At 38.7% G+C, this 26276-nt stretch overlaps 1 protein-coding gene across 1 annotated transcript; it reads left to right on the top strand.

Moving 5' to 3' along the window:
- The first annotated feature begins 793 nt into the window (after positions 1-793).
- LOC139734652 (transmembrane 7 superfamily member 3-like) lies at positions 794-24592 on the top strand. Its single transcript, XM_071645443.1, has 10 exons — positions 794-1315; positions 6834-7184; positions 9399-9688; positions 10422-10596; positions 11583-11669; positions 12239-12319; positions 13039-13191; positions 15002-15099; positions 21568-21730; positions 22935-24592. The coding sequence occupies exons 1-10, from the start codon at positions 1225-1227 to the stop codon at positions 23210-23212; spliced, it is 1767 nt and encodes a 588-aa protein (XP_071501544.1). The 5' UTR covers positions 794-1224; the 3' UTR covers positions 23213-24592.
- Positions 24593-26276: the final 1684 nt, after the last annotated feature.

Below are 26276 nucleotides of genomic sequence, written 5' to 3'. Positions count from 1 at the left end.
ATACATACCTACGTAGATAACCACACATATAAATAAATACGATTTTCACTATAGACATAATAATACAAGCATATAATTTGCTCTTTTATGCGAGTTTCCATGACTGATTATTGATAGAGGAAAATTACTTTCTTGATACAGTACCCAGCCCAACATCAACTCCTACATTTTTTATTGAATCTTCTTCCTCCTATAGGATGTATTTAGGTTTTGCTCGATTATCTGAAAAGAAACGTATCCTGTAATCGATGTCTCCAAATCAGAACGAAGCAAAACAACGGGACATGCTTATGCTGATGCGATTTCCCGTATCTTATTAAAGTGGTGTTTCTGTTTATCCGAGTCCCGAACAAACAATTACGACTGTGAAGATGCAATATGGTGTCGATTTTCATGACCTCGGTTTGAACTGTGTGGCTCATAGATGTAGGGCCTATATGATGTGAAAAGATCGACTTTCGCTCCTGGAACCCCCTTGGCTACTCACAGTGACAGTGATGTGCTCTTACAACAGCGAATTCTGGAGTAGGGGAATCCCCCAAACACTTTCGAGGTGCTTTGCGCTCACGCACACATTACACACACGCGACGATGCACACACGATAAGACCATACCACGGAGTGCACGCACCACGCACCTACCGTGCGTACCATGCCAATGCATACTGCATGCCTAGCCTGGCGCTAGCTGGCCTTAGCCTGCATGCTACATTCAACCCCAACCAGGAAGAAAAACACGAACGCCGTCCGATCCCACCATCCCCCAGCACCGTCAGAATAGAATACTCTGAGCTGAGCTACTCAAACAGCCGCGGCGCTGGTACAGTGTACAACCCGAACGAAACCAAAACCTTGAATGTGAATAGGAGTCACTCAGGGCAAGTCTGCACCCTTTTGTACAGTGTAGATTCTAGATACCACATATCAATCACAAGTCATTACCAGGATCTATCTGCACCACTCTATCATTATCAAACGTCATGTCTTGAGTTAGAATAGAAATCCTAGGCTATGATGCTGTAGAAACTCTACCCGGACGCGGTCACATGATTTGACTTTTTTCTCGAGTTCCGCTTTTCCTCTCTCGATGTGACGGGCTTTTCAACTCCTCCAAACAACGACCTGACATCGGTAAATTCTTACCCGGTTGGACACGTTTTTGATATGAAAAACTGAGCCTGAGTATCTAATATAGACCCTTATTTTGATTTCAAGATCCAGCAGGATGAAGACAACAATATGTCTGGGCGCACTGTTCGTCTTATTACCGATTCTGGTGGGAGCATATCCGAGTTCTGCTGACTGCCCAAGCGGAGGTAAGAAAATTTGTACATGTTTTATAATGATTTGGTCAAAACAAGGCTATCCTGGGTTTTAGGGGCTCAAATCTGAGTCGTGCAACAACAACAAAAAGTCAGCTGTCTTTAATGAGTGATCGTGAATGCATAGTGACAGTGGAGACTGATTATAGCTAGGCCATGGCATGGGTATCCACTAATCCAGGGTTGCAGATTATATGGCGACTTTCTATTATTGAATTAAATATTTTACATTTGTATTTGTATTGGAACTCCGGTCTCAATGGATGCATGGATGGGGATGGATGGTGATATTGGTAATAGGGTAATTCCATGGGGTTGGGACTGAAATTGTGACATACAAGTTGAAAATTCAAGTTGGGTAAATTGAAATTTCCTTTTTCCCCCTGATTTGTTACTCCCGTTCTTCAACTTATTCCACTAGAAATCTGTTTATTACTTGGCACACTTTCAGTCAGCATGGGTAAACAGATATGGCAGAATACCTATGTTACACGGACTTCATTTGTTGACATCCTTCATAATTTTGTGTTCTGAAATGATAACAATGAACACATCCACGGTTTTTTCATCCATAGCACATCAACATGTTATTTAACAGGCGCATGAGATCATTATTAGTAAGATTGTATGTTCTGATGTCAACTGCAAGCCACTTTTATTAACATGTTTTTTTCTACAAACCATAACAATTTCAATCAAAGGTTTAACTTTTTCTTCAAGAGTGACACAATGATAATATTCTTAAAAGCACCACAATTGAAGCAAGTGATTTGCATGGGTATTCAAGTGAAAACATGATTTTATTGTTATAATCAGGGGTTTTCAGACAACAACCTCGCCCACGGTGTACTACCTATGTTACACGGACAGTATGTCTTTGTAACATAGGTACACTACGACATATCAACTGATTTCCTTTATTATGGTGTGAGATGTTAAAACCTACACATATAGACTTTATGTATGTTCCCACAAATAACACTATTGTAACAGTTCTTTGGAATTATATCTACTGCACACCTGTGGAACAATACCTATGTTACACAGACTTCAATTCTTTGTAACTCTGGTATGAAAGAAGGCAGACTTAATCAGAAGAAGAAGAAGAAAGTGAAGCTTTACACAATTTGACCTAAAATACACTAACAACATCATCAACTAGTTGTCAACTAATTAAGAAAACTAATAAAGAGAAATCAGACAAGTCTTCTTGTCTTCTCCATGTTCTTTGTTTGAAATTAATTTCTGCTCTTTTGTCCAATGTCCATTTAGCCCTCGATTTTTATTTTTCTTCTGTCCATTTTCCCTCTGTGCAGTTTTCTTCTTGTCTAGTTTGTTACATATGCTCTTCTTGGGTGTTGCTTTGTCGGCTTCCTCTCTGTTTGGGGAGTGCTGTGGATGTGTCCTTTTCACTCTTTCATGTAGTTTAACACGTAGCGGTGGCAGAGGAGGAGCCATGGCAGATTCATCAACAAACTGAACAAAAGGTGTAAAGAGAAATAGAATAAAAAAATTAAAAGAAAATTTTTGTCAGGGTTGACTATATATTCCTGTTGATGTATCTGTGTGTTTATGAATGGAATTAAATAATTTTAACAATTTTGCTTACATTTCTACCTTGCTTGGCATACCCATTAGCTAGAGTTCCATGTGTACCTCCCACCAAAATTGAAAAAAAAAATGGGTTATGCTTAAAAAATGATGTAAATATTAATAATAATAATATAGCATGTAAAACATAGGAAAATATAATTTTCATACTCTAAAAACTTGTTTTCAGATGTAAGCTAGGAAGGGCAGGTCGCTGCCCCCAGTGTCCTAGCTAAGGTTAGGGCTAGGGTCAGGGTTACGGTTACGGTTATGGTCCTTAATAGACTCCCAAAATAATACTAGGCCCTATTTTGTATTCATCCCCCATCGAAATTGTCGCCCTCTTTTTGAATGATAGTGTAGAGCAATAATAGTCCAATTTTGATTGGGGTTCATAATTTTATTGAAGCCTTTCCTACCCACTACCCACCCAAACTGAAAAGGACACTGGCATTTTAGCTTTGAGACTTCACAGTGGGTGAACATGGAATGGAAATGGTGAATCCTTGTGAAATGTTAACAAGTTCATCAGAGCATCTAACAGGTCAGTGAAATCTTGGAAGGAAAACATTGACATTTTCGAAGTAAATCTGTTAAAGAGAAAGAATTTCACAGCTCCTAGTTCCCTCAATATCACCAGCAAAATAAGGCAAACTCTATTTCTCTAGTTCAGATGCAGTCTGGACATCTACGTTTTCCAACTAGTATATAGTGATTAATACTATTAACTCTAGCACGTCTACCTTGGTAGATACCTAATGACAAAAGGGTCCAAAAATTCACAATAATCGGGAGGTAAAACAATTTTATATTGCAGTGAAGATACACTGATATACTTTTGTATGGTTTTCTAAGAGAGGAATATATGCTCCTTTTGCAGAGACCGGCATGGACGGAAAATTTGCCAATCAAAATTATGAACATGAACCTGTAACAAATATCTCAGTATGTGGGACTACAGTATCATTGTCCACCGTATTTTTGGCCAGTTCAGAGGTTTAGATGTCGGTTTTTTTTCTCTAATAGAGTTACAGAATATGACAAATGTTATTATTTTCATAAAATAGCGTAAAAGCTTACCAATTGACATCAGAAACATTAAAACTCCTGTACCTACGTTACATGGACAACGGCAGAAAAACAGATCTTGCGCTGTCCAGGTAGGTGTATATTGGCTGTGAGTAGTTTTTCTGCCATTGGGGGAGGACTGCCAGTGACATGAATACGATTGCTGAAGTTAGTAGCTCTTCTTTTTATCGCGAGACGCGTCTTTCCTTACCTACGTTACACGAAGAGGCCGGACATCGCACTGAAGTACAGTGATATGTTCCGTATTTTCTCGTTTATTTGGAGGATTTTGATGCTAATTTTTAGATAAGAATACTCCTGAAATATAAATCTCATTATAGAAATAAAGTTTCTAATCATATTATGATTGGAAGTGTATGTAAAACCATGCTATACCTATGTTACAACAAAAATTGCCATGGACATCGTTTGTAACATAGGTATGAGGTTGCTTGAAGATGCTCTGGTGTTCTTATTTTGTTACAAATGTTTATGTGCCTTATAGTCTTTGTAGAAGTCACCTTGCCTCTCTTAATTATGATAGGCATAATGCTGAAAGGTTGTATATTCCTGTTTTACATTGCCATGAAAATGGCATATATTTATGTCACAACATAAACCACAAAAAACCATGGGACATCATCAGTGAAACAGTCATAGACAAAATACATTTGTACACAGGCTTGTTTTTTTTTCATCAAATAATTCTTCACACATTTCTCTCCAAGAATAACTGCAAACCACAGACATTTATTTGATACATTTTTCAGAATATGACTTTTATTCCCTACACAACATGAAAACCTAGAGAAGACCGAACCCCATGGAATGACCCAATAATGATCAATCCCCTTTTTGGTCATGCATCTTGGATAATTACTGTCCAGCGCCCCAATGCAGGGGACAACCAGACAGGGGGATATTGATGGCACATAGCAGAGATCAGTCACTGAGTCAGAGAGAGAGGGGCAGAGAGAAATTAGAAATTAATGGACAGAAAGATCCGTCTGTTCGGAGGAATCAATTATTTTTGTGTGACGTTATCGCTCTCCCTCATAAGGGATTCAGTGAAGCCAGACGCAGTCTCAGTGGAACATATCCTTGAGGACCAGATACAGACTGATCTTTTGCCATTTGGTCAAAGAAGTTGATTGCTTTGCACATGAAATTGAATCATCTTAGAATGCTGTGGAGAACTGCTATTTGAAAAGTAGATCTCCATCTTTGTTTAATAATACACATACATTTATTCTGTGACCGCTGGTAACAGTTTATGCACTCCACTCTCAATACTCCTTGCTCTCTGATTGTGAATGTAATGCCAATGCAATGGTCCTTGGTACAAAAGGAAGAGAATAATATCTTATTTGCAGTGATTGGGATGTAAATTTGAATATCGTGAAGAAGATGCACAAGATATCACCAGTTGGACCGTTCGGACTGGATGCAGTGTAGAGATTTTTGCAATGGAATATCAATGGATACTAGCTAGTTGTACTCGAGGTATGTACAATGTAGGTGACCGGCAAAGTGCAAATGCCTGGTGAAATGCTGAGATGTGATTGATGCTGCTGCATTGCAATTCACAAAGAGTGCTTTCCAGCCCAGCTCTCTCTTCATCTATAGCCACGATTCTCTTTGTAAATCTACAACTTACAAGAGTTGCCCTAGGATGACAAATCATTCCGCTCTGTTTTGTACAGCTTCCAGTCTGTCTATCAGTATCATGATCTAAGTGCTGGTGACCCCAAACTGCTGAACAGACAACTCCAGACTTCTGTGTAGGAATCTATGTCCCAACTGTTAAACAGACATTTTTGGGGCTGACACAATAGTTCAACAATAGAGTTCCTTAGTCCTGTTTCTAGTCCTAGGTACATGTATGATAACTAGGGATAAAGTTAAGACTGACTGGGGGATATATAAGGTTCGATCACACTGCTCAATTAGTATCAATTTTCATATTTCTCGCATATTCTAGAAGGTACAATCTGTACTACACTTGCCTGTTTTAGAAGGCAAGGGGTATTAAAGGGATGGTACAGTATTGGTGGAGATGAAAATTTGTCTTTTAACTTTTTGCGAGATACCAAGAAAACACTTTTGATATAGTACAGAGCATACCATTTAAAGAGGAATTCAAAGTTTATTTGATGAAAATCGGGTTTGGAATGACTGAAACATCCAAAAACAAAGTAAAACAAAGCGATCGTAATAAAGTGTGGGTCCCACACTTTATCAGAATCGCTCTTTTTTGGATATCTCAGCCATTTCAAAACCAATTTTCATCAAATAAACGTTGAATTCCTCATAGAATTACACGCTCTTTCATATTTCATAAGAGGTTTCTCATTATCTCACCAAAAAAATGTTAGAAACCTGAAATTAGGTCTCAACCGAAGCTATACAATCCCTTTAATGTTACTACTAACATTTATGTCAGTAACTAGTTGAAGGAATGTGTACTTTTTTTCTCAAAACATTAAGTTTTGTTGCATTTTCTTCATATTTTGCATACATCATTCTAAGCATGTGGCATCATAACATGTAGTCCTCAGCTCATCCAGCAGTGACTGCGCAGAAAGGTTAACCCGTTGAGGACGGACTGATTTTGCTACAACACGCATTTCCCAAAGACACCTGCCCAAGTATTTCACGACTCGTCTTCAACGGGTCAAAAATTCATAACTTTTGAATGGATTGTCCAGTTTCCCTCAAAATTTCACTGATGTATGTAATTTGCTGCAGTCACCCAATCCAACTAAATGCTTATTAAGGTGAACTTGTCCTTTTACCAGCTTGCCCAGTTTTTGTGAATATCAAAATTTGTTTGTGTCTTGCGATGTCCACCCAGACTACATTGTGGTCATGCCCAATGTATCGATGGAGCACAATGTGTCGACGGTTGCTCCGAACTTCACCTGCATTAACTTCACGTTGCCCGGAGGAGGGGGGATTCGCAAGAGCAAGGCGAACTACTCGTCCGTGCTGATGCAGTACCATGTGTGGGACTCCAATGTCACCGCATCCCTGGAGAAGTTCATGCAGAAAAGTTGGGTGGCGCAAGGTGACCACGTGGGCGTCGTGCGGCTACTGAGCAATACGGACAAGAACTTCATGGGATACGTAGGGTTAACACCCTTGGAGAACAAGACGGAGACTGCGACGGATGCCTTGATAATGTACACACCTCTGAATTACACAGGTTCGTTTGATTCCTCTATCCTCATTCATCTCTCTGGTACATTTAAAGGGCACTTGATGTATCTCCTGGGTGATGCTAGGAGAATAGTAATGATCAAAGTATATTGCTATCAAATAGTATCTCAGCAACAGATCAGAAAAAGTGTAGTTTTCATTATTTTAATTGTATCATGTTAGAACATGAAGATCTGTGTAATTCTTTCTATATATTCATTATACTAATAGAGACATGATATATTGTGACATACCAGAAAAACACATTTTACAGAGTACACATCTGGCAGAAGCATTGCATTAAATTAACTCGAAATGTTGAAATTTCTTATTAGTATTGTTTACAATTGGGAGCAGTGATTTAAAGATGTTAGAGTTATCACAGTTTGATGCATACAGCTGTATGTGTAGGTAAGTTGTATTTGTATAGCAAAACGTCCTACCATTTTAAAATTTTGCAATAAAGCCTAAAGTATTTAAGGAGATGTCACTATTTTTCTCAATAGACCATTTAACTGTAGGCAGTTTGATAGAAATAGTTTTATTTTTTGTTGTTGTTCACATTTTGTAAATTTAACAATTTCTTAACATTGATTGTACTGATAATAGTTTTATATTAATTTTGTTGTTTCTATCCCTGACATAATGTACATTTTGTAACTACTGTAAAACACAATATTTTCGTGGCATGAAATTTTCGCTAATTGGACCCCATGGCCTTTTTCGCGGCATGAAATTTTCATGAGTTGCCTGTAACATTCAATGCATATAGTGTCGACAAGAACTTTCGCGTGCATTTTAATTTCGCGAATCTCGGCTCTCACAAAATTTGTGAAATTAAAATGCCCACAAACATTCCTCATTTTACAGTATTTTGAAGCACTAAAGCTGGGTTTTTGTTTCATCTGCAAAATAATGGTAAATAATGCCTTTTAAATTATAGATCCATTGGGTGGGGAAATGTCCCCTTTAGTTCAATCCAGTTATATTCAATTTAATTCAATTCACTTTATTGATAATCATAAAAATAGAAATAGTGTAAAATGTGTCGGGGAGTTCACAAAGAAAGGAGACAAATGATCCCCTTTGTAGAGTTGGATACATAAGAATATAACATGCAAATGGGCAATTCCGCGGTTAGTAACGTTACATTTGAACAAATTCAGATATTTGTTTTTACTACTAAATTACCATTTATTCATTTCAAGTCAAAATTATGTCAAAAACATGTTCATCCTTCCCAGGTTTATGATACAGAAAAGAATGAATACAATCCATGAAATATTAGAATTGCTATGGCAACTTAAAGGGCAGGTTAGTAACGTTACGAAAAAAGGACATGACAAAAAAAATCAATGTCTTGTAACAAAAAGTGTGCAAAAATTCAAGTTACTTCAAACAAAGTGTTGCATTAATTTTAATTATTGCATCATGACAAATGTTCACACACATTTTTTGAGCAGTTCGACCACTTATTTTTTAGCTAGACCCCCAAAAGCATGGTTAGTAACGTTACGGTTAGTAACGTTACATTTGTCCAGAGTAATTCCGCAGGTCATTTCACCCTTTTGTAATTGACAAAATGTCACATGACTTCTGGAGTATTTAAATGTATTCATCTTTTACCCATTAGCAAAACTTTGAGGAAAAAATTTCAAAGGAACCCACTGTAATTTGCATTTAAGTAAATTTCAGCATCCCAAGTCCCACATGTACATTTTAAATGATGGTTTTAGATCTCGCGAAATCAATAAATACGAAAAATAAAATCTACTGAATTTGAAAGACCTTAATGATTGGTGAACATCCATGGCATTAGTTGGTACCTAAATTGAAGAATAAGATAAAGAGGCACATTTCTTTTATCCATGTCATGTCCACCTAACTGCGGAATTGCCCAAATGCAGATTCAGAGTTACATTCAGAGTACTTAATGACAGTTACAGATTACATAGACAAATAAAATGAAATGAAAGACATAAAAATATGCTAAGTGTACTACATTACACAAATCAAACAGATGGACAGAACAAAACTAACAAGGATGGACTGATACAATCCAATAGACTTTTAAGAGATATTTTTTATATCTAGACTTAAAAACACTTTGAGTGGATACATTCTTAAAAATTGAATCTAAATCATTCCAGAACTTAGCACCTTTATATAAGATAGAAGTTAAAACTGGACTATACTCATTGTATCTTTTCTTTGCCTGCAGTGCCAGTTCCAGGGGCTTGCAACCAAGAGTTCCAGCCAGAAACCGATCCCAACCTCCATGTGGTGTACCAGCCGGACTCCGTGCTGTTCAACGTTACCTTCTCCGAGGCCAACGTCGGATTCAGGCCGGGCGATCAGCCTGCGTGCGAGGGAAACGCCCCAAAGCACGACCAGCTGCGGTACGACTTCTACATCCGCTACCTACCGTGGGGCAGGTATTCGCGGGATTCCCTCTTCAGCGAACTGCAGAAAATGATGACCTCTCGGAGTATCAGAGAGCACGGAAGGAAAGTAAGTTGACCTTGACTGCATTGCCTCTGTGTCAGGCCCTACCTTTGACTGGAATTCACTAGCGTGAAAAACTACTTGAGCTGAGGTCATTATATTACAATTTACAGATCAACGAAAAAATTTTGATACGCAAGGCAGATATCTAGAAGATTGCATTCATTGGAATGTGATTTAGTTGTCTCAGTGCCATGACATTTGCTCCTGTGACTATTGCTCCCATTAAATATCTGTGTAATGCTAAGCTGAACATAAATTCTACCCACAAACATAACCCTAACCCTAGTCATCACATCAAACTACACCCTATCTTGCATGATGCGAGGATTAAAAAAAAAATCCTGCATGATGTTTGGTGACAGTAATCTCTAATCATTCTGTGATGTTTGCTAAAGGGATGAATGCAACATTTGGTACACTAACTTTTATCTCTGGTAACCCGTTCGGGCCACTGATATCTACATTTGTGTAAGATTCAAATTTTGCTTGTACCCCCCCCCCCCCCCCCCCCCAAGAAAAAACAGAAAAAAAATGAATTGGCCCAAAATTAAGGGTGAGGAGCACAATCAATTCTTAGGCTTAGTTGCACAATTGGGCCACCAAAAGATAATACTTTTGGAAATTTGGTTGCCCGATATAAATTGTTTAGTAGCCCTGGGCCATTGGGCATTAGCTATTTAAACATAGAGCCCTGCATACAGGCAACAAAGCTTTCCTCTTCCCGTCTCCCCTGCAGATTCACACGTTTGGCAAGCACGACAAGCCTGAACTGTGGCTGTCAACGTTCAACGGCCGCGGCGTGATCCTCAACATCGTCGTCTGGGACTCGATTAGCATGGCGGAGTCCGCCTACGTGCCGACCGTGACTTACGCTTGCAGGGACAAGATGGGCAGCTTGTGCGAAGGGAGAAGTAAGCAAAAATGTTCAACTCTACACACTGTCAAAACTGTCAGGGGTTGAAGTTCTTATAGATCACTTACGTCATCATTTCAACATCACTTTTATCATGTAAAACAAGGAATGTTCGCGTGCATCTTAATTTCGCGAAAGTCGTGAGCGCCAAGATTCGCACAATTTCTTGTCTACACATTATGCATTGAACACCAGTGGCAATTCACAAAATTTCATGCCACAAAAAAGGCCGTCAGCTCCAATCCGCAAAAATTTCGTGCCGCGAATAAATCATGTTTTACAGTAGTTTTACCATTATTTTATCATGAATTTATCACGATTTTTATCATTATTTCACCACCAATGTATGATTTTGCCATGATTTTATTATTATTTTCCTGTGTCCTATGTATTGTCATCAGCACTGTCTTCATTACAGACTCCTTTGGTGGTGTCATTGTCATCCTTTCGATCATAAATCTCACCAGCTCCGTCATCTTTGCCATTGCTATCATTAAGTCCAGTGTAATCATCACATTATCATTAACGACAATTGCTGCCATTACTCGTGAACTCTGAGATATCAATAACACTAGATGTACAGGCTTGGTTTCATTATCTTTGATAGAGGGAAAGTTTTTCCATAGATATAAAGTGATGTAGTGAATGTTGAAAGGTATGAAAGGGAAATACTCTACATATTTGAGGCATATTTATTATCTAAGCTCTCTGTTCAACAGTTACAGGTGTTGTTTAATTTGATTTGTCACCCTTACTTTGGGAAAAGTGCCATGGTAGGGTTTGGACCATTGATTTTCTTGTGCATCTACTAGACCACAATGCCTCCACATGTTCATGAGAAAATTAGAAATATACTTTGACACTGAAATAGTAACATTGAAGTCAATATAAAGATATAATGCAGCAACTTTAAATTCAGTGTTTATTAATTGTCCGTTCACTTCCATGCCAATTTTGTCACCTTCGACCTTTGACCTTTTGCAGTTGATCCTCTTCAGGCAGTGTTGTTTGCGCTCGGGATGATCGCTGGCGCTGCCGTTTGCTTTGTTGGCCATCGTTACTTCCTAGCAGGTACTGTTACAAGAAAAAAATTAATTGTTTGGTCGCTTGTCCACATGACTGAACTCTGGGCATTCCAATGTCTTTTCTTTTGGCCCTTCCTACATGTATAATGCTCTGGGCCCTTTGTATAGTCACAGTCACCTTTGAAAATTACGGTAGATGAGTTAAGTATTAGTGAATTACATGTTTGATATAGAATTTATGAAATTTACATCTTTGATTTAGCAATGTTGTAACTTGAAGTCATCTTCAGAGTCTGTTTGCTGTGGATATTCAATATCAATCACAATTTTAATACACAATGTCAAATTTGAAGATCTTCCATAGCACATCTATTGGTTCATACAGAATTGAATGATCACATATCTTTAGTATTGTATATCGTTACTTAGCAAAAAATTTGAGGTTCACATTTTATAGTCTCGTTTATAATCAACAAGATCTGATAGAAACACCGTAATTATATCAAGTTTTAGCAGCGCTGCAGCTCGTTGTAATCGTGTGTTCTGAATAATAATTGCCCTACTTTACAGCCCTCTGAGTTCAAATTCATTTTTGTCATTTCTGTCTCTTCACAGAGGTGTTCTTCTTTGGTTTCCTGCCGTTCACGCTGTTTTCATTCATGATTCTTGCGGCAAACACTTCACTGTCACAACCAGGTGAGTTCTGTGTTTCTTCCAGGAACAAACTGGCGCTGGTAGAAAAGGTTACCCTTTAAATATCTTTTAGATTAGATATTATTTTCACCCTTTGAGGACTGGTCCCATGTGTACTTGGGCAGATGTCTTTTGCCTCAGTCCAACAGGAAGGCCATAGTAACACAATGGGGGGGGGGGGGGGGGGGGGGGAGGAGGAGGAGGGGTTATCTCTATGCTTTGATTACTATTCAGACATCCCTGCCAATAGACAAAGAAAGTACTCTTGGTGTGTGTGCCAGTCAAGGAATGAAGCACATAAACCCTCTGCGTGCCACATTAATAGCCTGTTCATTGTTTATGTGTTTAATTTGTGTACATTCAACTCATCGGCACACAATGGGTTAAGGGTTAAAGCTTTGTCCATAGGGTGTCACTATTCAAGTGCATAATGTAGTAACCTTGTAGTTTGCATGCACAGCAGGATAATTACCCCCCTGAGGACAATTACCCCCCTCCTCGCTACAATATAAATACTGGTTAGTGATAGTGTTAGAGTAAAGATTAGGGTTAGGGTTACGTTGAGAGTTGGAATTTAGGTCAGGGTTAGGATTGGGATTAGCTTCAGAATTAGGGTTAGGGTCAGGGGAAGTGTCTGGGCTAATTGTCCTAGAACCTTACAGTGACACATATTACAAACAGGTGTGATGGGAACTCTGATGTGATCCATTCTCTCGCTGCAGTGATGCTGGTCCTGGCCCTGGTCTTCGGTGTGCCCGGAGGATGCATCTGGATGGCAATCTGGTGGCGCTTCGGCTACGTGCTTCCCGTCATGATGTGGATTTCCTTCACGTTGGGGTTCCTCTTCTCCGCCATCATCTTCTTCACTCCTTTCGGTGAGTTTCTCCGTTTTTCCTCGCCGTCACTTTTCTGTACTGCCATGACACCATTTTTTCTCTCTGTCTGCAATGTTATTTCACTTCAGAATAGTGTGACACAAACGTAGTACCCTTGTGGATCTTGCGTCTTTAATTCTTTGTTTTTCTTCTTCTTCTTTCTTTTTCTTCTCCTTTTTTCTTCTGCTTCTTCTTCTTGTATGTTTTCTCTTTTATCTTTCACTTCAATATGTCTCCATCATCTTAAAGAGAATAATTGTCACAGTTTGAATATTGATAATATGCAACTGTAAACAGTGAGCAGTGATAGTGATAACAACCTTGCCTGATTGTTTCTTTATATTACTTTGTATATTAAAGTTTTTGATGTACATGTATTTTACTTTTCTGTTGGTTTTCTTTCTCCTCTTCTTCTCCTTCTACTTCTTTTCTTCTTTTTATTTTTCTTCTTCTCCTCTTCTTGTGCTTCTTTTGTCCATTTTTTTCTTCTCCTTCATCTGTTCTTCCTTCCTTCATTCCTGCAAGCTGTTGATATGATGGTTACAGTGCCATGTTATGAAGGGATCATCTTTTTCATAGTTTGGCATATACACATAGACTTTATAAAGGGATCATACAGTTTTGGAAACCTCAGGTTTCTTACAATTTTAGGTGAGATAATGAGAAACCTCTTTTGCAATATGAAAGAGCGTAATTCCAAGAGGGATTCAACGTTTATTTGATGAAAATTGGTTTCGAAAATGGCTGACATATCCAAAACAGAGCAACCCCAATATAAGGTGAGTCCCACCTTTTATTAGGGTCGCTTTTTGTTACTTTTTTTTTTTTGATGTCTCTTCCATTCCAAACCCGATTTTCATCTAATAACCTTTGAATTGCTCTTAGAATGATATGCTCTGTGTTTATATTTCACAAGTGGTTTCTTGGTATCTTGCAAAAAGTGAAAAGCCCAATCCTCGTCTCCACAAATACTGTACCATCCCTTTAATATTGACCCCGCCTCTGCTATTCCCAGTTCCTTTGAATTTTTGCAATGTTTCATACAGCCTTGTACAAAGACTATCAATGCTGAAGATAAATTGTGTATTTATATGCATTGCTAAGTGCAGACATAGTACTGGTATGCAGTTGGTAGCCTAGTTTAGGATTGTTTCACTTTCAAACCAGCAGGAAAACTTCTTAAGTGTTATGTATCTGTAATGTACAGTCACTACTTTCAGGCCAGTTAATTTATCTGTCTGTCTGTCTGTCTATCTATCTATCTATCTATCTATCTATCTATCTATCTATCTATCTATCTATCTACACCTGTACCTATCTACCAATCTATCATTTGATAAAGATTTACCCTGATATATCTTTTTAATCATCTCTATATCCATCCATATGTCTTTCTATCTATCTATCTATCTATCTATCTATCTATCTATCTATCTATATGTATCTATCTATTTATTTATCTATTTATCTATCTATCTATTCATATATCTATCTATTTATCTATCTATCTATTCATATATCTATCTATCTATCTATCTATCTATCTATCTATCTATTCATCTATCTATCTATCTATCTATCTATTTATTAATCTATCTATCTATTTATCTATTCATCTATCTATCATCTATCTTTTGATGATCTACGTTTCTGTCTGCCTCATTTATTGATTCATCTCTTTATCTTCTTATCTGTTTACAACCTGTCACATGACAATCTTCATTAAAGACATAGCCCATGATTATTTCACATCACCTGAACTGTTTCTTATTGTGTTTTTTTTTTTCTCTCTTGTTTTCTTTCATGACAGGAAATCTCTCTGTGTGGTATAACTCGCTGGCCTACGGCATGGCATACATGTGTGGAGTCATGATAATTCCTGTCATATTCATCGTCTTCACTAAATTTGTGAGTTTGTGCCAGTGTGCAAAATGTGCTTTTAAGGTTTTCGCTTGCAATGCATTCCACTACCAATGTGTTTTAGGCGAAATTTTTGCATTGCTTGTCCAAGAATTGGAAATTTCTAAGTTTATGCAGGCATGCTAAATATTCTGATCTTTTTTTTTGAAAAAAAATTTATATTAGTTGTCAAGGAATAAGAAATTTGTGAGTTTATGTGAGTGTGCCAAATGCTCTTTAAAGATTTTTTTTTTTTAATTGCAATGTGTGTTTTTAATGCTCTCAATGATTTTGACAAAATGTTTATGTTGCTTGTCTAAGAAGAAGAATGCATGATCAGTCAAAGTTGATGTGTCAAATTGTAGATAAAATACTTAAGAAGTGGACATTTTTTTATGGGTAATATCATGTGCTAGGGTGGGTAAAATGAAGGACACATGTAGCGTGTCTTTTGATCCTGCAACTTCAAAGAGATAAAGTGTTACATATTATGATAAAAAATATTGCATCCTTCCATTTTCATGGTATATAGTTCATGTTGTGCAAAAAGTGAGGTTATTTTGTGAGGATTTGGCTACAGTTCAATTTCCTTGTCTTCCATTGTTCTGTTGTGACTCTAATGGAATGACTTGATCTAGACTTTGACCCTCATTGCTGCGGTGCAGCTTGTGGAACGTTTCCCATCCCACCAGTCTTAATATAGCTCTACATCCGCTCACTAACGTCACTCGCATAATTTGGAATTGGTGGGGAATGTAAGCTTTTGACAAGGACATTTATATTTGTTGTGTATAGGGAATGTAAGCTATTTACAAGGACATTGTAGTGTATAGGGAGTGTTTGCTATTGACAAGGACTAATAATTGTAGTGTATATTAAGGAATATATGCTATTTACAAGGACATTGTAGTGTATATTGAATGTACGCTATTGATAAGGACAAGTATTTGTAGTGTATAGGGAATGTATGCTATAGACAAGGATATGTTAGTTGATAGGGAATGTACACTGTTGACATGTCCATGTATGTACATTTGCAAAGTGAATGTTCGCTATTGACAAAGACATGGAATAGGGCATGTATTTCACTGACAAGAACATTATAGAGACAATGTAAATGTTCAGATTATTAGAAGGATACTTCTTACATGGCATTTTTTTTTCATGTGTTATAATCATTCTGTATGGATCAGATTGCAGCATATTTCCTGGTTAGCATTTTGTTTTCACTCTCTGCTTTACATTTTTATTACCTTACTTGCTAAAAATACACTCACAAGGAAACGGAATTTTTTTTTCCCCCCTGAATAGACAAGAGTTGACAATTGTCTCTAAATATATCTAATCTTTTTATTTGAATGAATGTAATTTTTAGCTCACCTGAGCCAAAGGCTCAAGTGAGCTATTGCGATCGCCCTTCGTCCGGCGTCCGTCGTGCGTCGTGCGTCGTCCGTCGTCCGTCGTCCGTCGTCCGTCGTCCGTCGTCCGTCGTGCGTCGTGCGTAAACTTTTTACATTTTCATCTTCTTCTTGAAAACCCCATGACCGATTTTCATCAAACTTGGCAGGTAGCATCCCTAGGGGGTTAGGAACTCAATTTGTTAAAATGGGCACCATGCCCCACCCAGGGGGCCCCCAGGGGGGCCCAAACCCCCCAAAATTAAGGAATCTGTAAAAATCTTCTTCTCTAGAACCAGAAGTGATAGAGCGAAGTTAATACTATGAGTTAGTACATTGATGACTGTAGTTTCAAGTTTGTTCATGGCAGAATCAGGGGTGCCCCCCTTGGGACTCAGGGGAGGGGGGTGGGGAAGGGTTCTAATGGGGCCTAAATTGTACATTTTCATCTTCTTCTTGAGAACTCCATGACCCATTTTCACCAAACTTGGCAGGTAGCATCCCTAGGGGGTTAGGAACTCCATTTATTAAAATGGGCACCATGACCCACCCAGGGGGCCCCCAGGGGGCCCAAACCCCCCAAAATTAAGGAATCCGCAAAAACCTTCTTCTCTAGAACCAGAAGTGATAGAGCTAGGTTAATACTATGAGTTAGCACATTGATGACTGTAGTTTCAAGTTTGTTCATGGCAGAATCAGGGGTGCCCCCCTTGGGACCCAGGGGGGGGGGGGGGGGGGTGGGGGTGAGGAGGGGTCCTAATGGGGCCTAAATTGTACATTTTTATCTTCTTCTTGAGAACCCCATGACCCATTTTCACCAAACTTGGCAGGTAGCATTCCTAGGGGGTTAGGATCTCAATTTGTTAAAATGGGCACCATGCCCCGCCCAGGGGGCCCCCAGGGGGCCCAAACCCCCCAAATGAAGGAATCTTTAAAAATCTTCTCTAGAATCAGAAGTTATAGAGCTGAGATAATACTATGAGTGAGTACATTAATGACTGTAGTTTCAAGTTTGTTCATAGGAGATCCAGGGGTGCCCCTCTTGGGGGTAGGGGGAGGGGGGTGGTTGGAAGGGTCCAAATGGGGGCCTGAATTGTACATTTTCATCTTCTTCCTGAAAACCTCATGATGGATTTTTGTCAAACTTGGCAGGTAGCATCCCTAGGTGGTCAGGATCTCAATTTATCAAACTGGGCACCATGCCCCACCCAGAGGGCCCCAGGGGGCCCCAATTCCCCCAAATTAAGGAATCTTGAAAAAATTGGGCCCTTATTGTACATTTTCATCTTCCACTTGAGAATGCCTCGTCAAATTTTGGTAGAGCTGTGAATAATTTAGATTAGTGACTGCGTGAAAGGTGAACTTGCGATACTCAGGTGAGCGCTAGACCCGCGGGTCTCTTGTTTGAAATGTGTACTCTCTTCTAAAACTCATTTGATGTTAAGCTAGTATGAATAGGCTTGCATGAATCTTTTGCTACTGATCACTGCTTCAGATGCCTTTGCCCATAAGTCATTTCATGGGAGCCTGGTAAAATTGCGAAACAAAATTGATTTTCTGATTGTATACTTGCCAGATTCTCTGGAATCCAATGAAATACTCAGTAATCTAAAATTGTCCCACCTTGAAATATTCACACAATAAAAACAAAACAAAACATAACAAAAAAAACTTGACTAGAGTGAGACAAAAGTTTGTAGAGAAAATACTTCATTCACAATAAGACAATCTAAAACACCAAAGCAAAATGCTGAATTTGCCTCATTGGTATACTATCACTATATGTGACCTTGCACCACAAAACCAACAAAAAATCGCCAGACATGGATTTTCAGTTAAGGGCAGATTCTGAAAGAGCAGACTCTAAGCTTTAAAATGATGTATAACTCAATACAAATGGACTCCCCTAACCTACCTAAATACTGGAAAGAAAGCGAACACTCTGGAAAAGTGTGAACTGAGAAAAGAGGCCCTGAAATACACAGTCTATTCAAGCGCTTAATCTTTACCAAGCTGTGCTGGCTGTGCCATGAAAGGGACAAAACACAGGATGTAAACCAGTGGAGCAACAACAATGAAGGGATTATCAGATTAAGCTGAAATTGAGCATGTTTTAGTAGTACATTCTGCCCATGGTTAATGCTAACTTTCAAAGCAGTAGCATTATCCTTTCAAAAGTTATTAGACTTGAAAGTGAAGAGTGTGCAAAGGATTTCAAGACATGAAACGCAGCCTCTTAGACAAGCCTGATCATTCTACTCTTCCCCCCAAAAGGGGTTGTAGAAAAACTGCTAAAAACACATTTTCCCATTCACGTTATGATACCAAACTGAAGAATAATGTAGGAGAAGGACAGCTCTTTCGGAAAATATGAAAATCTCGAGATTGACTTGGTTCAACCATTTTAGCTTTTTGAGTCCTCACTTAAAATCAAGGGGTGCGACTTGTTTGTTTTGTGATGCACGGTCACATATTTTAGTAGACTTTCAAAATTCTGACAAGAGGTAGTAAAGATGACAAGCTATTTGTTGTTGTTGTTTTTTTTTTGTCTTGAAGCCAATCACTTTACTTTGGTGCATTCACATGCCATGTTTGGGAGTGAGATTTATTTTGCGATCCCAATCGCACTCCTATCATGGGAACACACCTTTCACCGTTTTCCCACCTCCTTTGTCTTTAACCCGTTGAGGACAAGTCCCGAGTATGCTCGGACAGGCGTCTGTGAGAAATGCGTGTTGCAGCAAAATTAGTCCGTTCTCAACATGTTAAGATTTTATTCTTTGGCTTGATCAGGGCAGTGTGGTTATGGGTCATGTTTGAATATGAGATTGTCTCCCCACTTTGAAAAGGAAGAATGCTGGCTCGTCTGCCAGAAATTGTTGGAGATGAAGGAAGTACATCTAAAAATACAGGAAGCTTGTGTGATTTTGTTCTTTTTGCCTCCTTTTTTTTTTTGCATTCGTGAGCATTCTACTTTCAATTTGCTTGCGCTATACAATGTAGTATGACTATCCTTACATTACCAAAGAGATGATGTGTTATACCATGCATGCATGAGATTTGTAGGTAGACAGTCGGCTGCTTCCATTTCCTGGTGAAAGTGAAATTAGTCGAACCTTTTTAGATTGGAAACTGGACTCCCTCTTGAGGCCGGCGTATGGGCGTAATTGCCCATCAACGATGTGATAGGCGATATTCATAGACGGCTCGGACACAGATGCTCAAAAAAAGAAAAAAAAAGAAGGGGGAGATCCCAACAGGGAAAGTAGCACTCTTAGTAATCCACTCAGCATGTGACTCTCGCCATTTGCTGCATTAAAGGGAAAGTATCCTTGGGAAACTATTCATACAAAAATACAAATATAACTTGTATTTATGAGCAAAGGTTGGCCTAACTCGTAAAATATTTCGTAATCCACGTAGCACTCCACAAAAAGCGTGCACATCATAATCTTGTGAGCAGCCCAGTTCAAAGAAGAATACCGAGCAGTTAAACCTATTTCAGCCAACCTCCTAGATATTCTGCCCGTAGGATCCATTCCATAATCCATTTCAGTGCATTCTGCTGATGGACAATTCTATCCTTTCTATTTAACAGGCCTGTATTTTTTAGTGTACCACAGGTTAGGCGGATGAATGAAAAGTGATTTATTAAACTGAAAATCTATAAGATCTACTGATCAGTTCCCTATTTATATGGGTTTCATGTCTAATAGACTTTAATGGGATTTTGTCCCAAGGAATTGGAGGGGGTGGTGGGGAAAAGTAATAAGAAATGATGGCGGGGATGAAGAGAGAAAAATATTCACTTCTTTCAGACTGCTACAAAATCTACATCCCCAGGGAAACTAGAACATACTGAAAGGCATACAATGCTCAGAGAAATTAAAAGTTTATTTGATGAACATTGGTTTTGAAATGGCCCAAATATCCAAAAACATAGAGGTCCTAAAAGAAGGTGGGACCCACCTTTTATTAGGACCACTTTGTTTTACTTTGTTTTTGGTTATCTCTGCATTTTCAAAACCAATCTTAATAAAGTAAACTTTGAATTCTTCTTAGAATTGTATTCTCTTTCATATTTCATAAGTGGTGTTTAATTATCACAAAAAGTTAAATACTCAATCCCCCATCTCATCCAAAACTATATCTCTTTAAACGTACCGAAACTCAGAAGGAAGAAGAAGGAGGAATTCAAAGTAAACTTTGAATTCCTCTTAGAATTGTATACTCTTTTATATTTCTTGAGTGGTGTTTAATTATCACAAAAAGTTAGATACTCAATCCCCCATCTCATCCAAAACTATACCATCTCTTTAAAACGTACCGAAACTCAGAAGGAAAATTTATCCACCCACTTTGGAAATCCGTGTCAAACTGCTCCCTCTTAATGTACTTGATAAGAGTCATCACTTCTGAAGATGATGCAATGTTGTTTATTAAATGGTACTGCAGTATTTGCTTCAGCAATGCGTTTGGTTGAAATATCTTAGGTGCGTGGTACTCTTTCCTATCAGAGTCTCTGATATTGTGTAAATATGAAGCGATGAAAACCAAAATGAATATAAAATGAACACCTAATGCCTTCAAATTATTCAAAGGAGAATGAAACCCAAAGGAACGTGGGGATTGAGTGAATGCGGCAATATTAGTAAAAGACATTTTAGTAAAAGTTTGACTGTGGGACAGTATTTTCCAAAGTTTACTTTTTATGGTTTTGGTGCTACCAGTGCTGGATGATACGACTCCAATAATTTGTGGTGTAATGCATGGACAAAGGTATAAAGGAAATATTAAGGGAACTCCACAAAAATTCATTTTTCATGAAACTTACCTATTCTATCAACTTGATACTGACATATGGTAAGGGTAGAAATTATTCCCCCTGCTTTCTGAAAGTGGTGAGCCAAGTGCTCTTTCATTATGGTAGAAAAGTTTATCTTTGTGGAATTTTCTTTATATTGATCTTGAATATCATTTGTATCCCTGTCATACCATCATCCATTTGTGCATGAGTGCAAAGAAAATCTTATGTTTTGTCCTTTTCATAATTTTTTCCCCCTATTTTTTCTGATTGCAGCTAAGTATGCTGGCTTGTGCTGTGTGGGGCGGGTACCTCATCGTAGCTGCGCTGAGCTACTACTCGGGCGGAGTGCTCCAGTACATTCTTCTTAACATCATTCACAGATCGTTCATTCCGCACTACAGTGAAGCCTACATCGTGGTTCCTGTCAACCCACTTGGTTAGTGATATCTGAAAGTCGTGATAGTAACAAGAGTTTAAAGGTGCAACTTATTTCTGGTATGCCTGCAGAATTGTCAAATTTTGCTCCAAAATATACACATATGCCTAAGATATATGTGGAATAATGCTGTAATAACAAGATATTAATTGGGTAACGATGAAAATGCGAAATATTAACTAAAAAGGTATGCTGGAGTTGCACTTACCCGATCGGGGTCAGGCTAACTCGGACTCAGGGCAACTCGGCCTCGCTTTGACGGCGGGGCCGAGTTGTCCCTCTGGATTTTACGGCATTGTACTATGGGAGTGTTTCTCGTTCTGTCTGGTTGCAGTTATAGGCTGAGTTGATACAATGCACGCCTCAAAGAACCTCTTTGGCATGCATATAAAATAATGTGCACCTATGTATAAGATATGGGGATAACGAACTGCGTGTAATTTGTCTGAAATAGGGCCGAGTTGTCCCTGAGACCAAGTTAGCCTAGATACTTCTGGAATAAAAGTCGGTTTACTGACTCTTATTTTTTATCTCAAAATACTCCAAAACAACTCATCATCCCGGCAAATTGTGTCAGCCAGGTAAGTTTTGTGGTAGACTCTTTCGATATATTGCAAGAAAATATGTAATGGTGCAAGACGGGTTCTCAAACCCTTACCAGAACTATGTTTTCACTTTAAAACCGATCATATGGAAACTGATGTCACAAAAAAGGACCAGGTATCCCAAGACAAGTTATCCCAAGACAGGTTATCAATATCATCTATTTGTAACTATTCACACCATGAAGAATTGCAAGTCATAAACTGAATGATATCCTTTTACGCCCAGAGCACCCATCTTTGGCAAGCCAAAATTAGTTTGTCGTGCTACAGACCCAAAACTCTGCATAGCTGTAAATTGATTTGTTCTCAGTAACACGTTAAAATGAAGTGTACTTTTCCATGAAAACTTCAGATTTATGAAATTTTATTTCATGGTGTATACTGTGACCGGGGTAATAATAATCTGTAAAGCACATTGAAATTCTTAAGTCTGAAATGAGCTATATAAAAACTAGCTATTATTACTATCATTTTCTTGATAGCATTCTATTCATAAGGTAAAGGGGATGCTGATGTCAAAAGTATGCATTTTTTCATGTCAAGGCCAGAAAGGTGTAAGGTAAACTCTAATCTCTTTTCTTTTACCCTCCTTATTGTAGACATTGCCCTAATCGTCGTGTGGTTTATCCTGATTGTGGCGGGTGTCGCAGTCCAGCACCGCATCACCAGAGGGCGCCGTAACTTCCCCATCTGCCCCTACAAGGAGCGCAAGTATCTCCGCAACCATCGGCACACGCTCAGGGACCAGATTCGCTACGAGAGCAGCACGCCGCAGCCCTCGCGCCACCAGATGGCCGACCCCTCGGAGACCACCATGTCACACGCAGGCACAAGCGCAGATGCAGACGACACAAGTCCACTAGTCGTGAACGACTGAGACATCAGTCCAATTTTCCGTGCATCGGTAAAATGAATGGTCCGTTGTGTTTGTCAAACCAAAGATCCTACACACAACATAAGATGGTCAAGTCTCCGTCGAAAAGTGAAACGCTGCCGCTTGGAATTGTGGGATTTTTAAGGAGTGTGCTAACTAGCGTTGAGTGGGGAAAGTTTCCAGGTGAGCTGTGCTTTCCCAATATGTTTGTGTAGGACCAAGACAGGCTAAGACAAGAAAGAAGGAATTTTCTGTAAAGAATCATTAGTAAACCTAAGAATTGGTGGAGTGCTTTAAACTGCATCAATAGCTACACCAAACCAGCAGCAGATTTATCATTATTTCGATTTCCAAAAGACTGTGGCAGCGAGTTTTCGTCTCACCTCCCTGGTCACAGCGAGCGGTAGAGTCGCACACAGCTCGCTCAGCTCCGCTCGCAGGTCGCTACACTCGCAGTGACTGTGCAAGTCCACAAATTTTTGCGAGCTGCCTTTGCAAACGGCTAAAGCCTGTTCGATCTATACCTGCTCAACGCTAGCGGGCGGCAGCCACTTCCGTTTCACCAGCGGCCGCGTAAAATCGGGAGAGTTGATCATCTTATGGAGTGTAGGATCTTTGGTCAAACATCGCACCCAAACAGGATCTACCCGACACTGTGTTTTGCTACGACTAACATGTCCATTGCAAAACGTGACCAGTCAGAACCTGTTTGCCACCCCACCTTGATCTTTGATACTTTAAAATTTTATATTGCCTGCTGGCATAAGTGTTCAATCATCTCCCATCTATAACTGTGCTTTATATTTACCGGTGTTATGTACATTAGAATGAGTCAAAATATGATTTTAACAGACTGATTAACTAATGTAGCCAAATTTATGAGTGTTTTTGTCCCCTAGTCCTCGTTCTAGGGTGTTAACAACCAATTTCCGTATACATGTTTCTGATGAATACATTTCAGTGCTTGGAATCCTCCCTGCTTACATTGGTTGTTGCTGTAGTCGGGCATACGTCATGCAAGTTCTGGGTTTGTCAGGAACAATATCAAGTTTAAAGATATGTGTTAAATTTGAATGTGTTTGATAGTAAATCGGTCTATTGTGTCGCAGTACAATGTAGTTTGGGTTATTTGATTCCTGGATTGCTTGTGCAACTTAGTTGTAACTTTTATGGCCCCTTGCTTTTTTATACTGAGTCGAGTTCTGGGGGCCCCTTGCTTTTTTATACTGAGTCGAGTTCTGGGGGCATTTTATAGAGCATTTTGTCAGATGTTTCTTCTGACAAACTGTTTTAAGCTACCGGAAAGCTTGCATCTGATTGGCTTAGAGCAAATTTGTTTAAAAAAAAAGAAAGAATGTGACAAAGTGCTTCATGAAATGTCCCCTAAAGGTCCCCATCTATAACTGTGCTTTATATTTACCGGTGTTATGTACATTAGAATGAGTCAAAATATGATTTTAACAGACTGATTAACTAATGTAGCCAAATTTATGAGTGTTTTTGTCCCCTAGTCCTCGTTCTAGGGTGTTAACAACCAATTTCCGTATACATGTTTCTGATGAATACATTTCAGTGCTTGGAATCCTCCCTGCTTACATTGGTTGTTGCTGTAGTCGGGCATACGTCATGCAAGTTCTGGGTTTGTCAGGAACAATATCAAGTTTAAAGATATGTGTTAAATTTGAATGTGTTTGATAGTAAATCGGTCTATTGTGTCGCAGTACAATGTAGTTTGGGTTATTTGATTCCTGGATTGCTTGTGCAACTTAGTTGTAACTTTTATGGCCCCTTGCTTTTTTATACTGAGTCGAGTTCTGGGGGCCCCTTGCTTTTTTATACTGAGTCGAGTTCTGGGGGCATTTTATAGAGCATTTTGTCAGATGTTTCTTCTGACAAACTGTTTTAAGCTACCGGAAAGCTTGCATCTGATTGGCTTAGAGCAAATTTGTTTAAAAAAAAAGAAAGAATGTGACAAAGTGCTTCATGAAATGTCCCCTAAAGGTACGCGACAATTCTTAAACTCAATGTCAAATTCACAAAACATCATACGACTCGTGAAATTTGCAAAAATAAAAGTCCTGTGATATATACATACAGCTTGTACAGTATGATTGACCTTTTCATGGGTTGTGATCCATACTGCTCTGGAGTGTCAAAGCATTTAGCTATTGCTGTGTTTCACATTCATGTCATTGCTTGAGATAAATTGTAGCTTTAGCATAGAAAAAAAAAAACTCCATATAAACTGAGTTTGAAGAAAATAGTAATTGATGCTGTTCTTAGATTATTTGGTGCTATCTGTACAATACAGGTATTAATCATTTCAGGAACACAAGCTTAACCCTAAAAAGACTGGGCTATTTTGGTAGCTCGAAAGACTGGGGGGGGGGGGCCTAAAGGGCCCCCCCTTAAGATCTCGGCCGTGAATCGCGCGATCGCCGCGGAAATTTGCACAATGGTAGTGTGCGATGTAATCTACAAGATCGTATATTTAAATTTTCCAAAATAGTCTTCTTTTATTTTATTTTGATTAATTATGCTAATTTATGCGAGAAATCAGACCTTTTTGATCTAAATCAGTAAATAAAGCTCCAAAAGTGCTCATTTTTGGTCTGGATATTCTTTGTGGCATTCTTAGCAAATGTACTTGAAAAAAAATTTGGTATCAAAATTAATTTCTTATTCATTTTATTGTTTTATGAATTTCTTATGTATTTCTTTGTTTTTTCGACCTTTTGTTTTTGTTGTTTTTTTCAGCAAAATTTGTGGCAGACCCTTTTTGAAGCATAATACTACTAAAACAGATTGATTTTAGCCATTGAGAGTAAAAATAAGCATATCTATATGAACCATGTGATAAAACTTAATTTGTATTGACTTTGTACACAAAATCACATTTTTGAGCCATTTTCGGTCTCACGTGCATGTACAAAAAGTTATGTAACTTCAGAATCGTACCCCCGGGCGTCACAAATTTGGTGTCAAAATGTGCGGGAAACTCGAAAGAAAAAAGTCATAGAGCATCGCGGCGAGAGCATTGCGTATTGCTGAGTAATCGCGCGAAATG

Source organism: Diadema antillarum, unplaced genomic scaffold (genome assembly GCF_040938485.1).
Source record: "Diadema antillarum isolate AM-2024a unplaced genomic scaffold, OU_Dant_1.0 scf00000026, whole genome shotgun sequence".
NCBI classification, from domain to species: domain Eukaryota; kingdom Metazoa; phylum Echinodermata; class Echinoidea; order Diadematoida; family Diadematidae; genus Diadema; species Diadema antillarum.
The sequence above is the reverse complement of the archived record's forward strand: the minus strand, read 5'-3'. Positions and strand labels throughout refer to the sequence as shown.

What these genes read in the sequence shown, in the direction of transcription:
- LOC139734652 (XM_071645443.1), top strand. Translation starts at nt 1,225, where the DNA reads ATGAAGACAACAATATGTCTGGGCGCACTGTTCGTCTTATTACCGATT. An exon ending in CCATCGTTACTTCCTAGCAG is followed by an intron (nt 11,670 to 12,238) that starts GTACTGTTACAA and finishes GTCTCTTCACAG; the next exon opens with AGGTGTTCTTCTTTGGTTTC. An exon ending in CACTTCACTGTCACAACCAG is followed by an intron (nt 12,320 to 13,038) that starts GTGAGTTCTGTG and finishes CTCTCGCTGCAG; the next exon opens with TGATGCTGGTCCTGGCCCTG.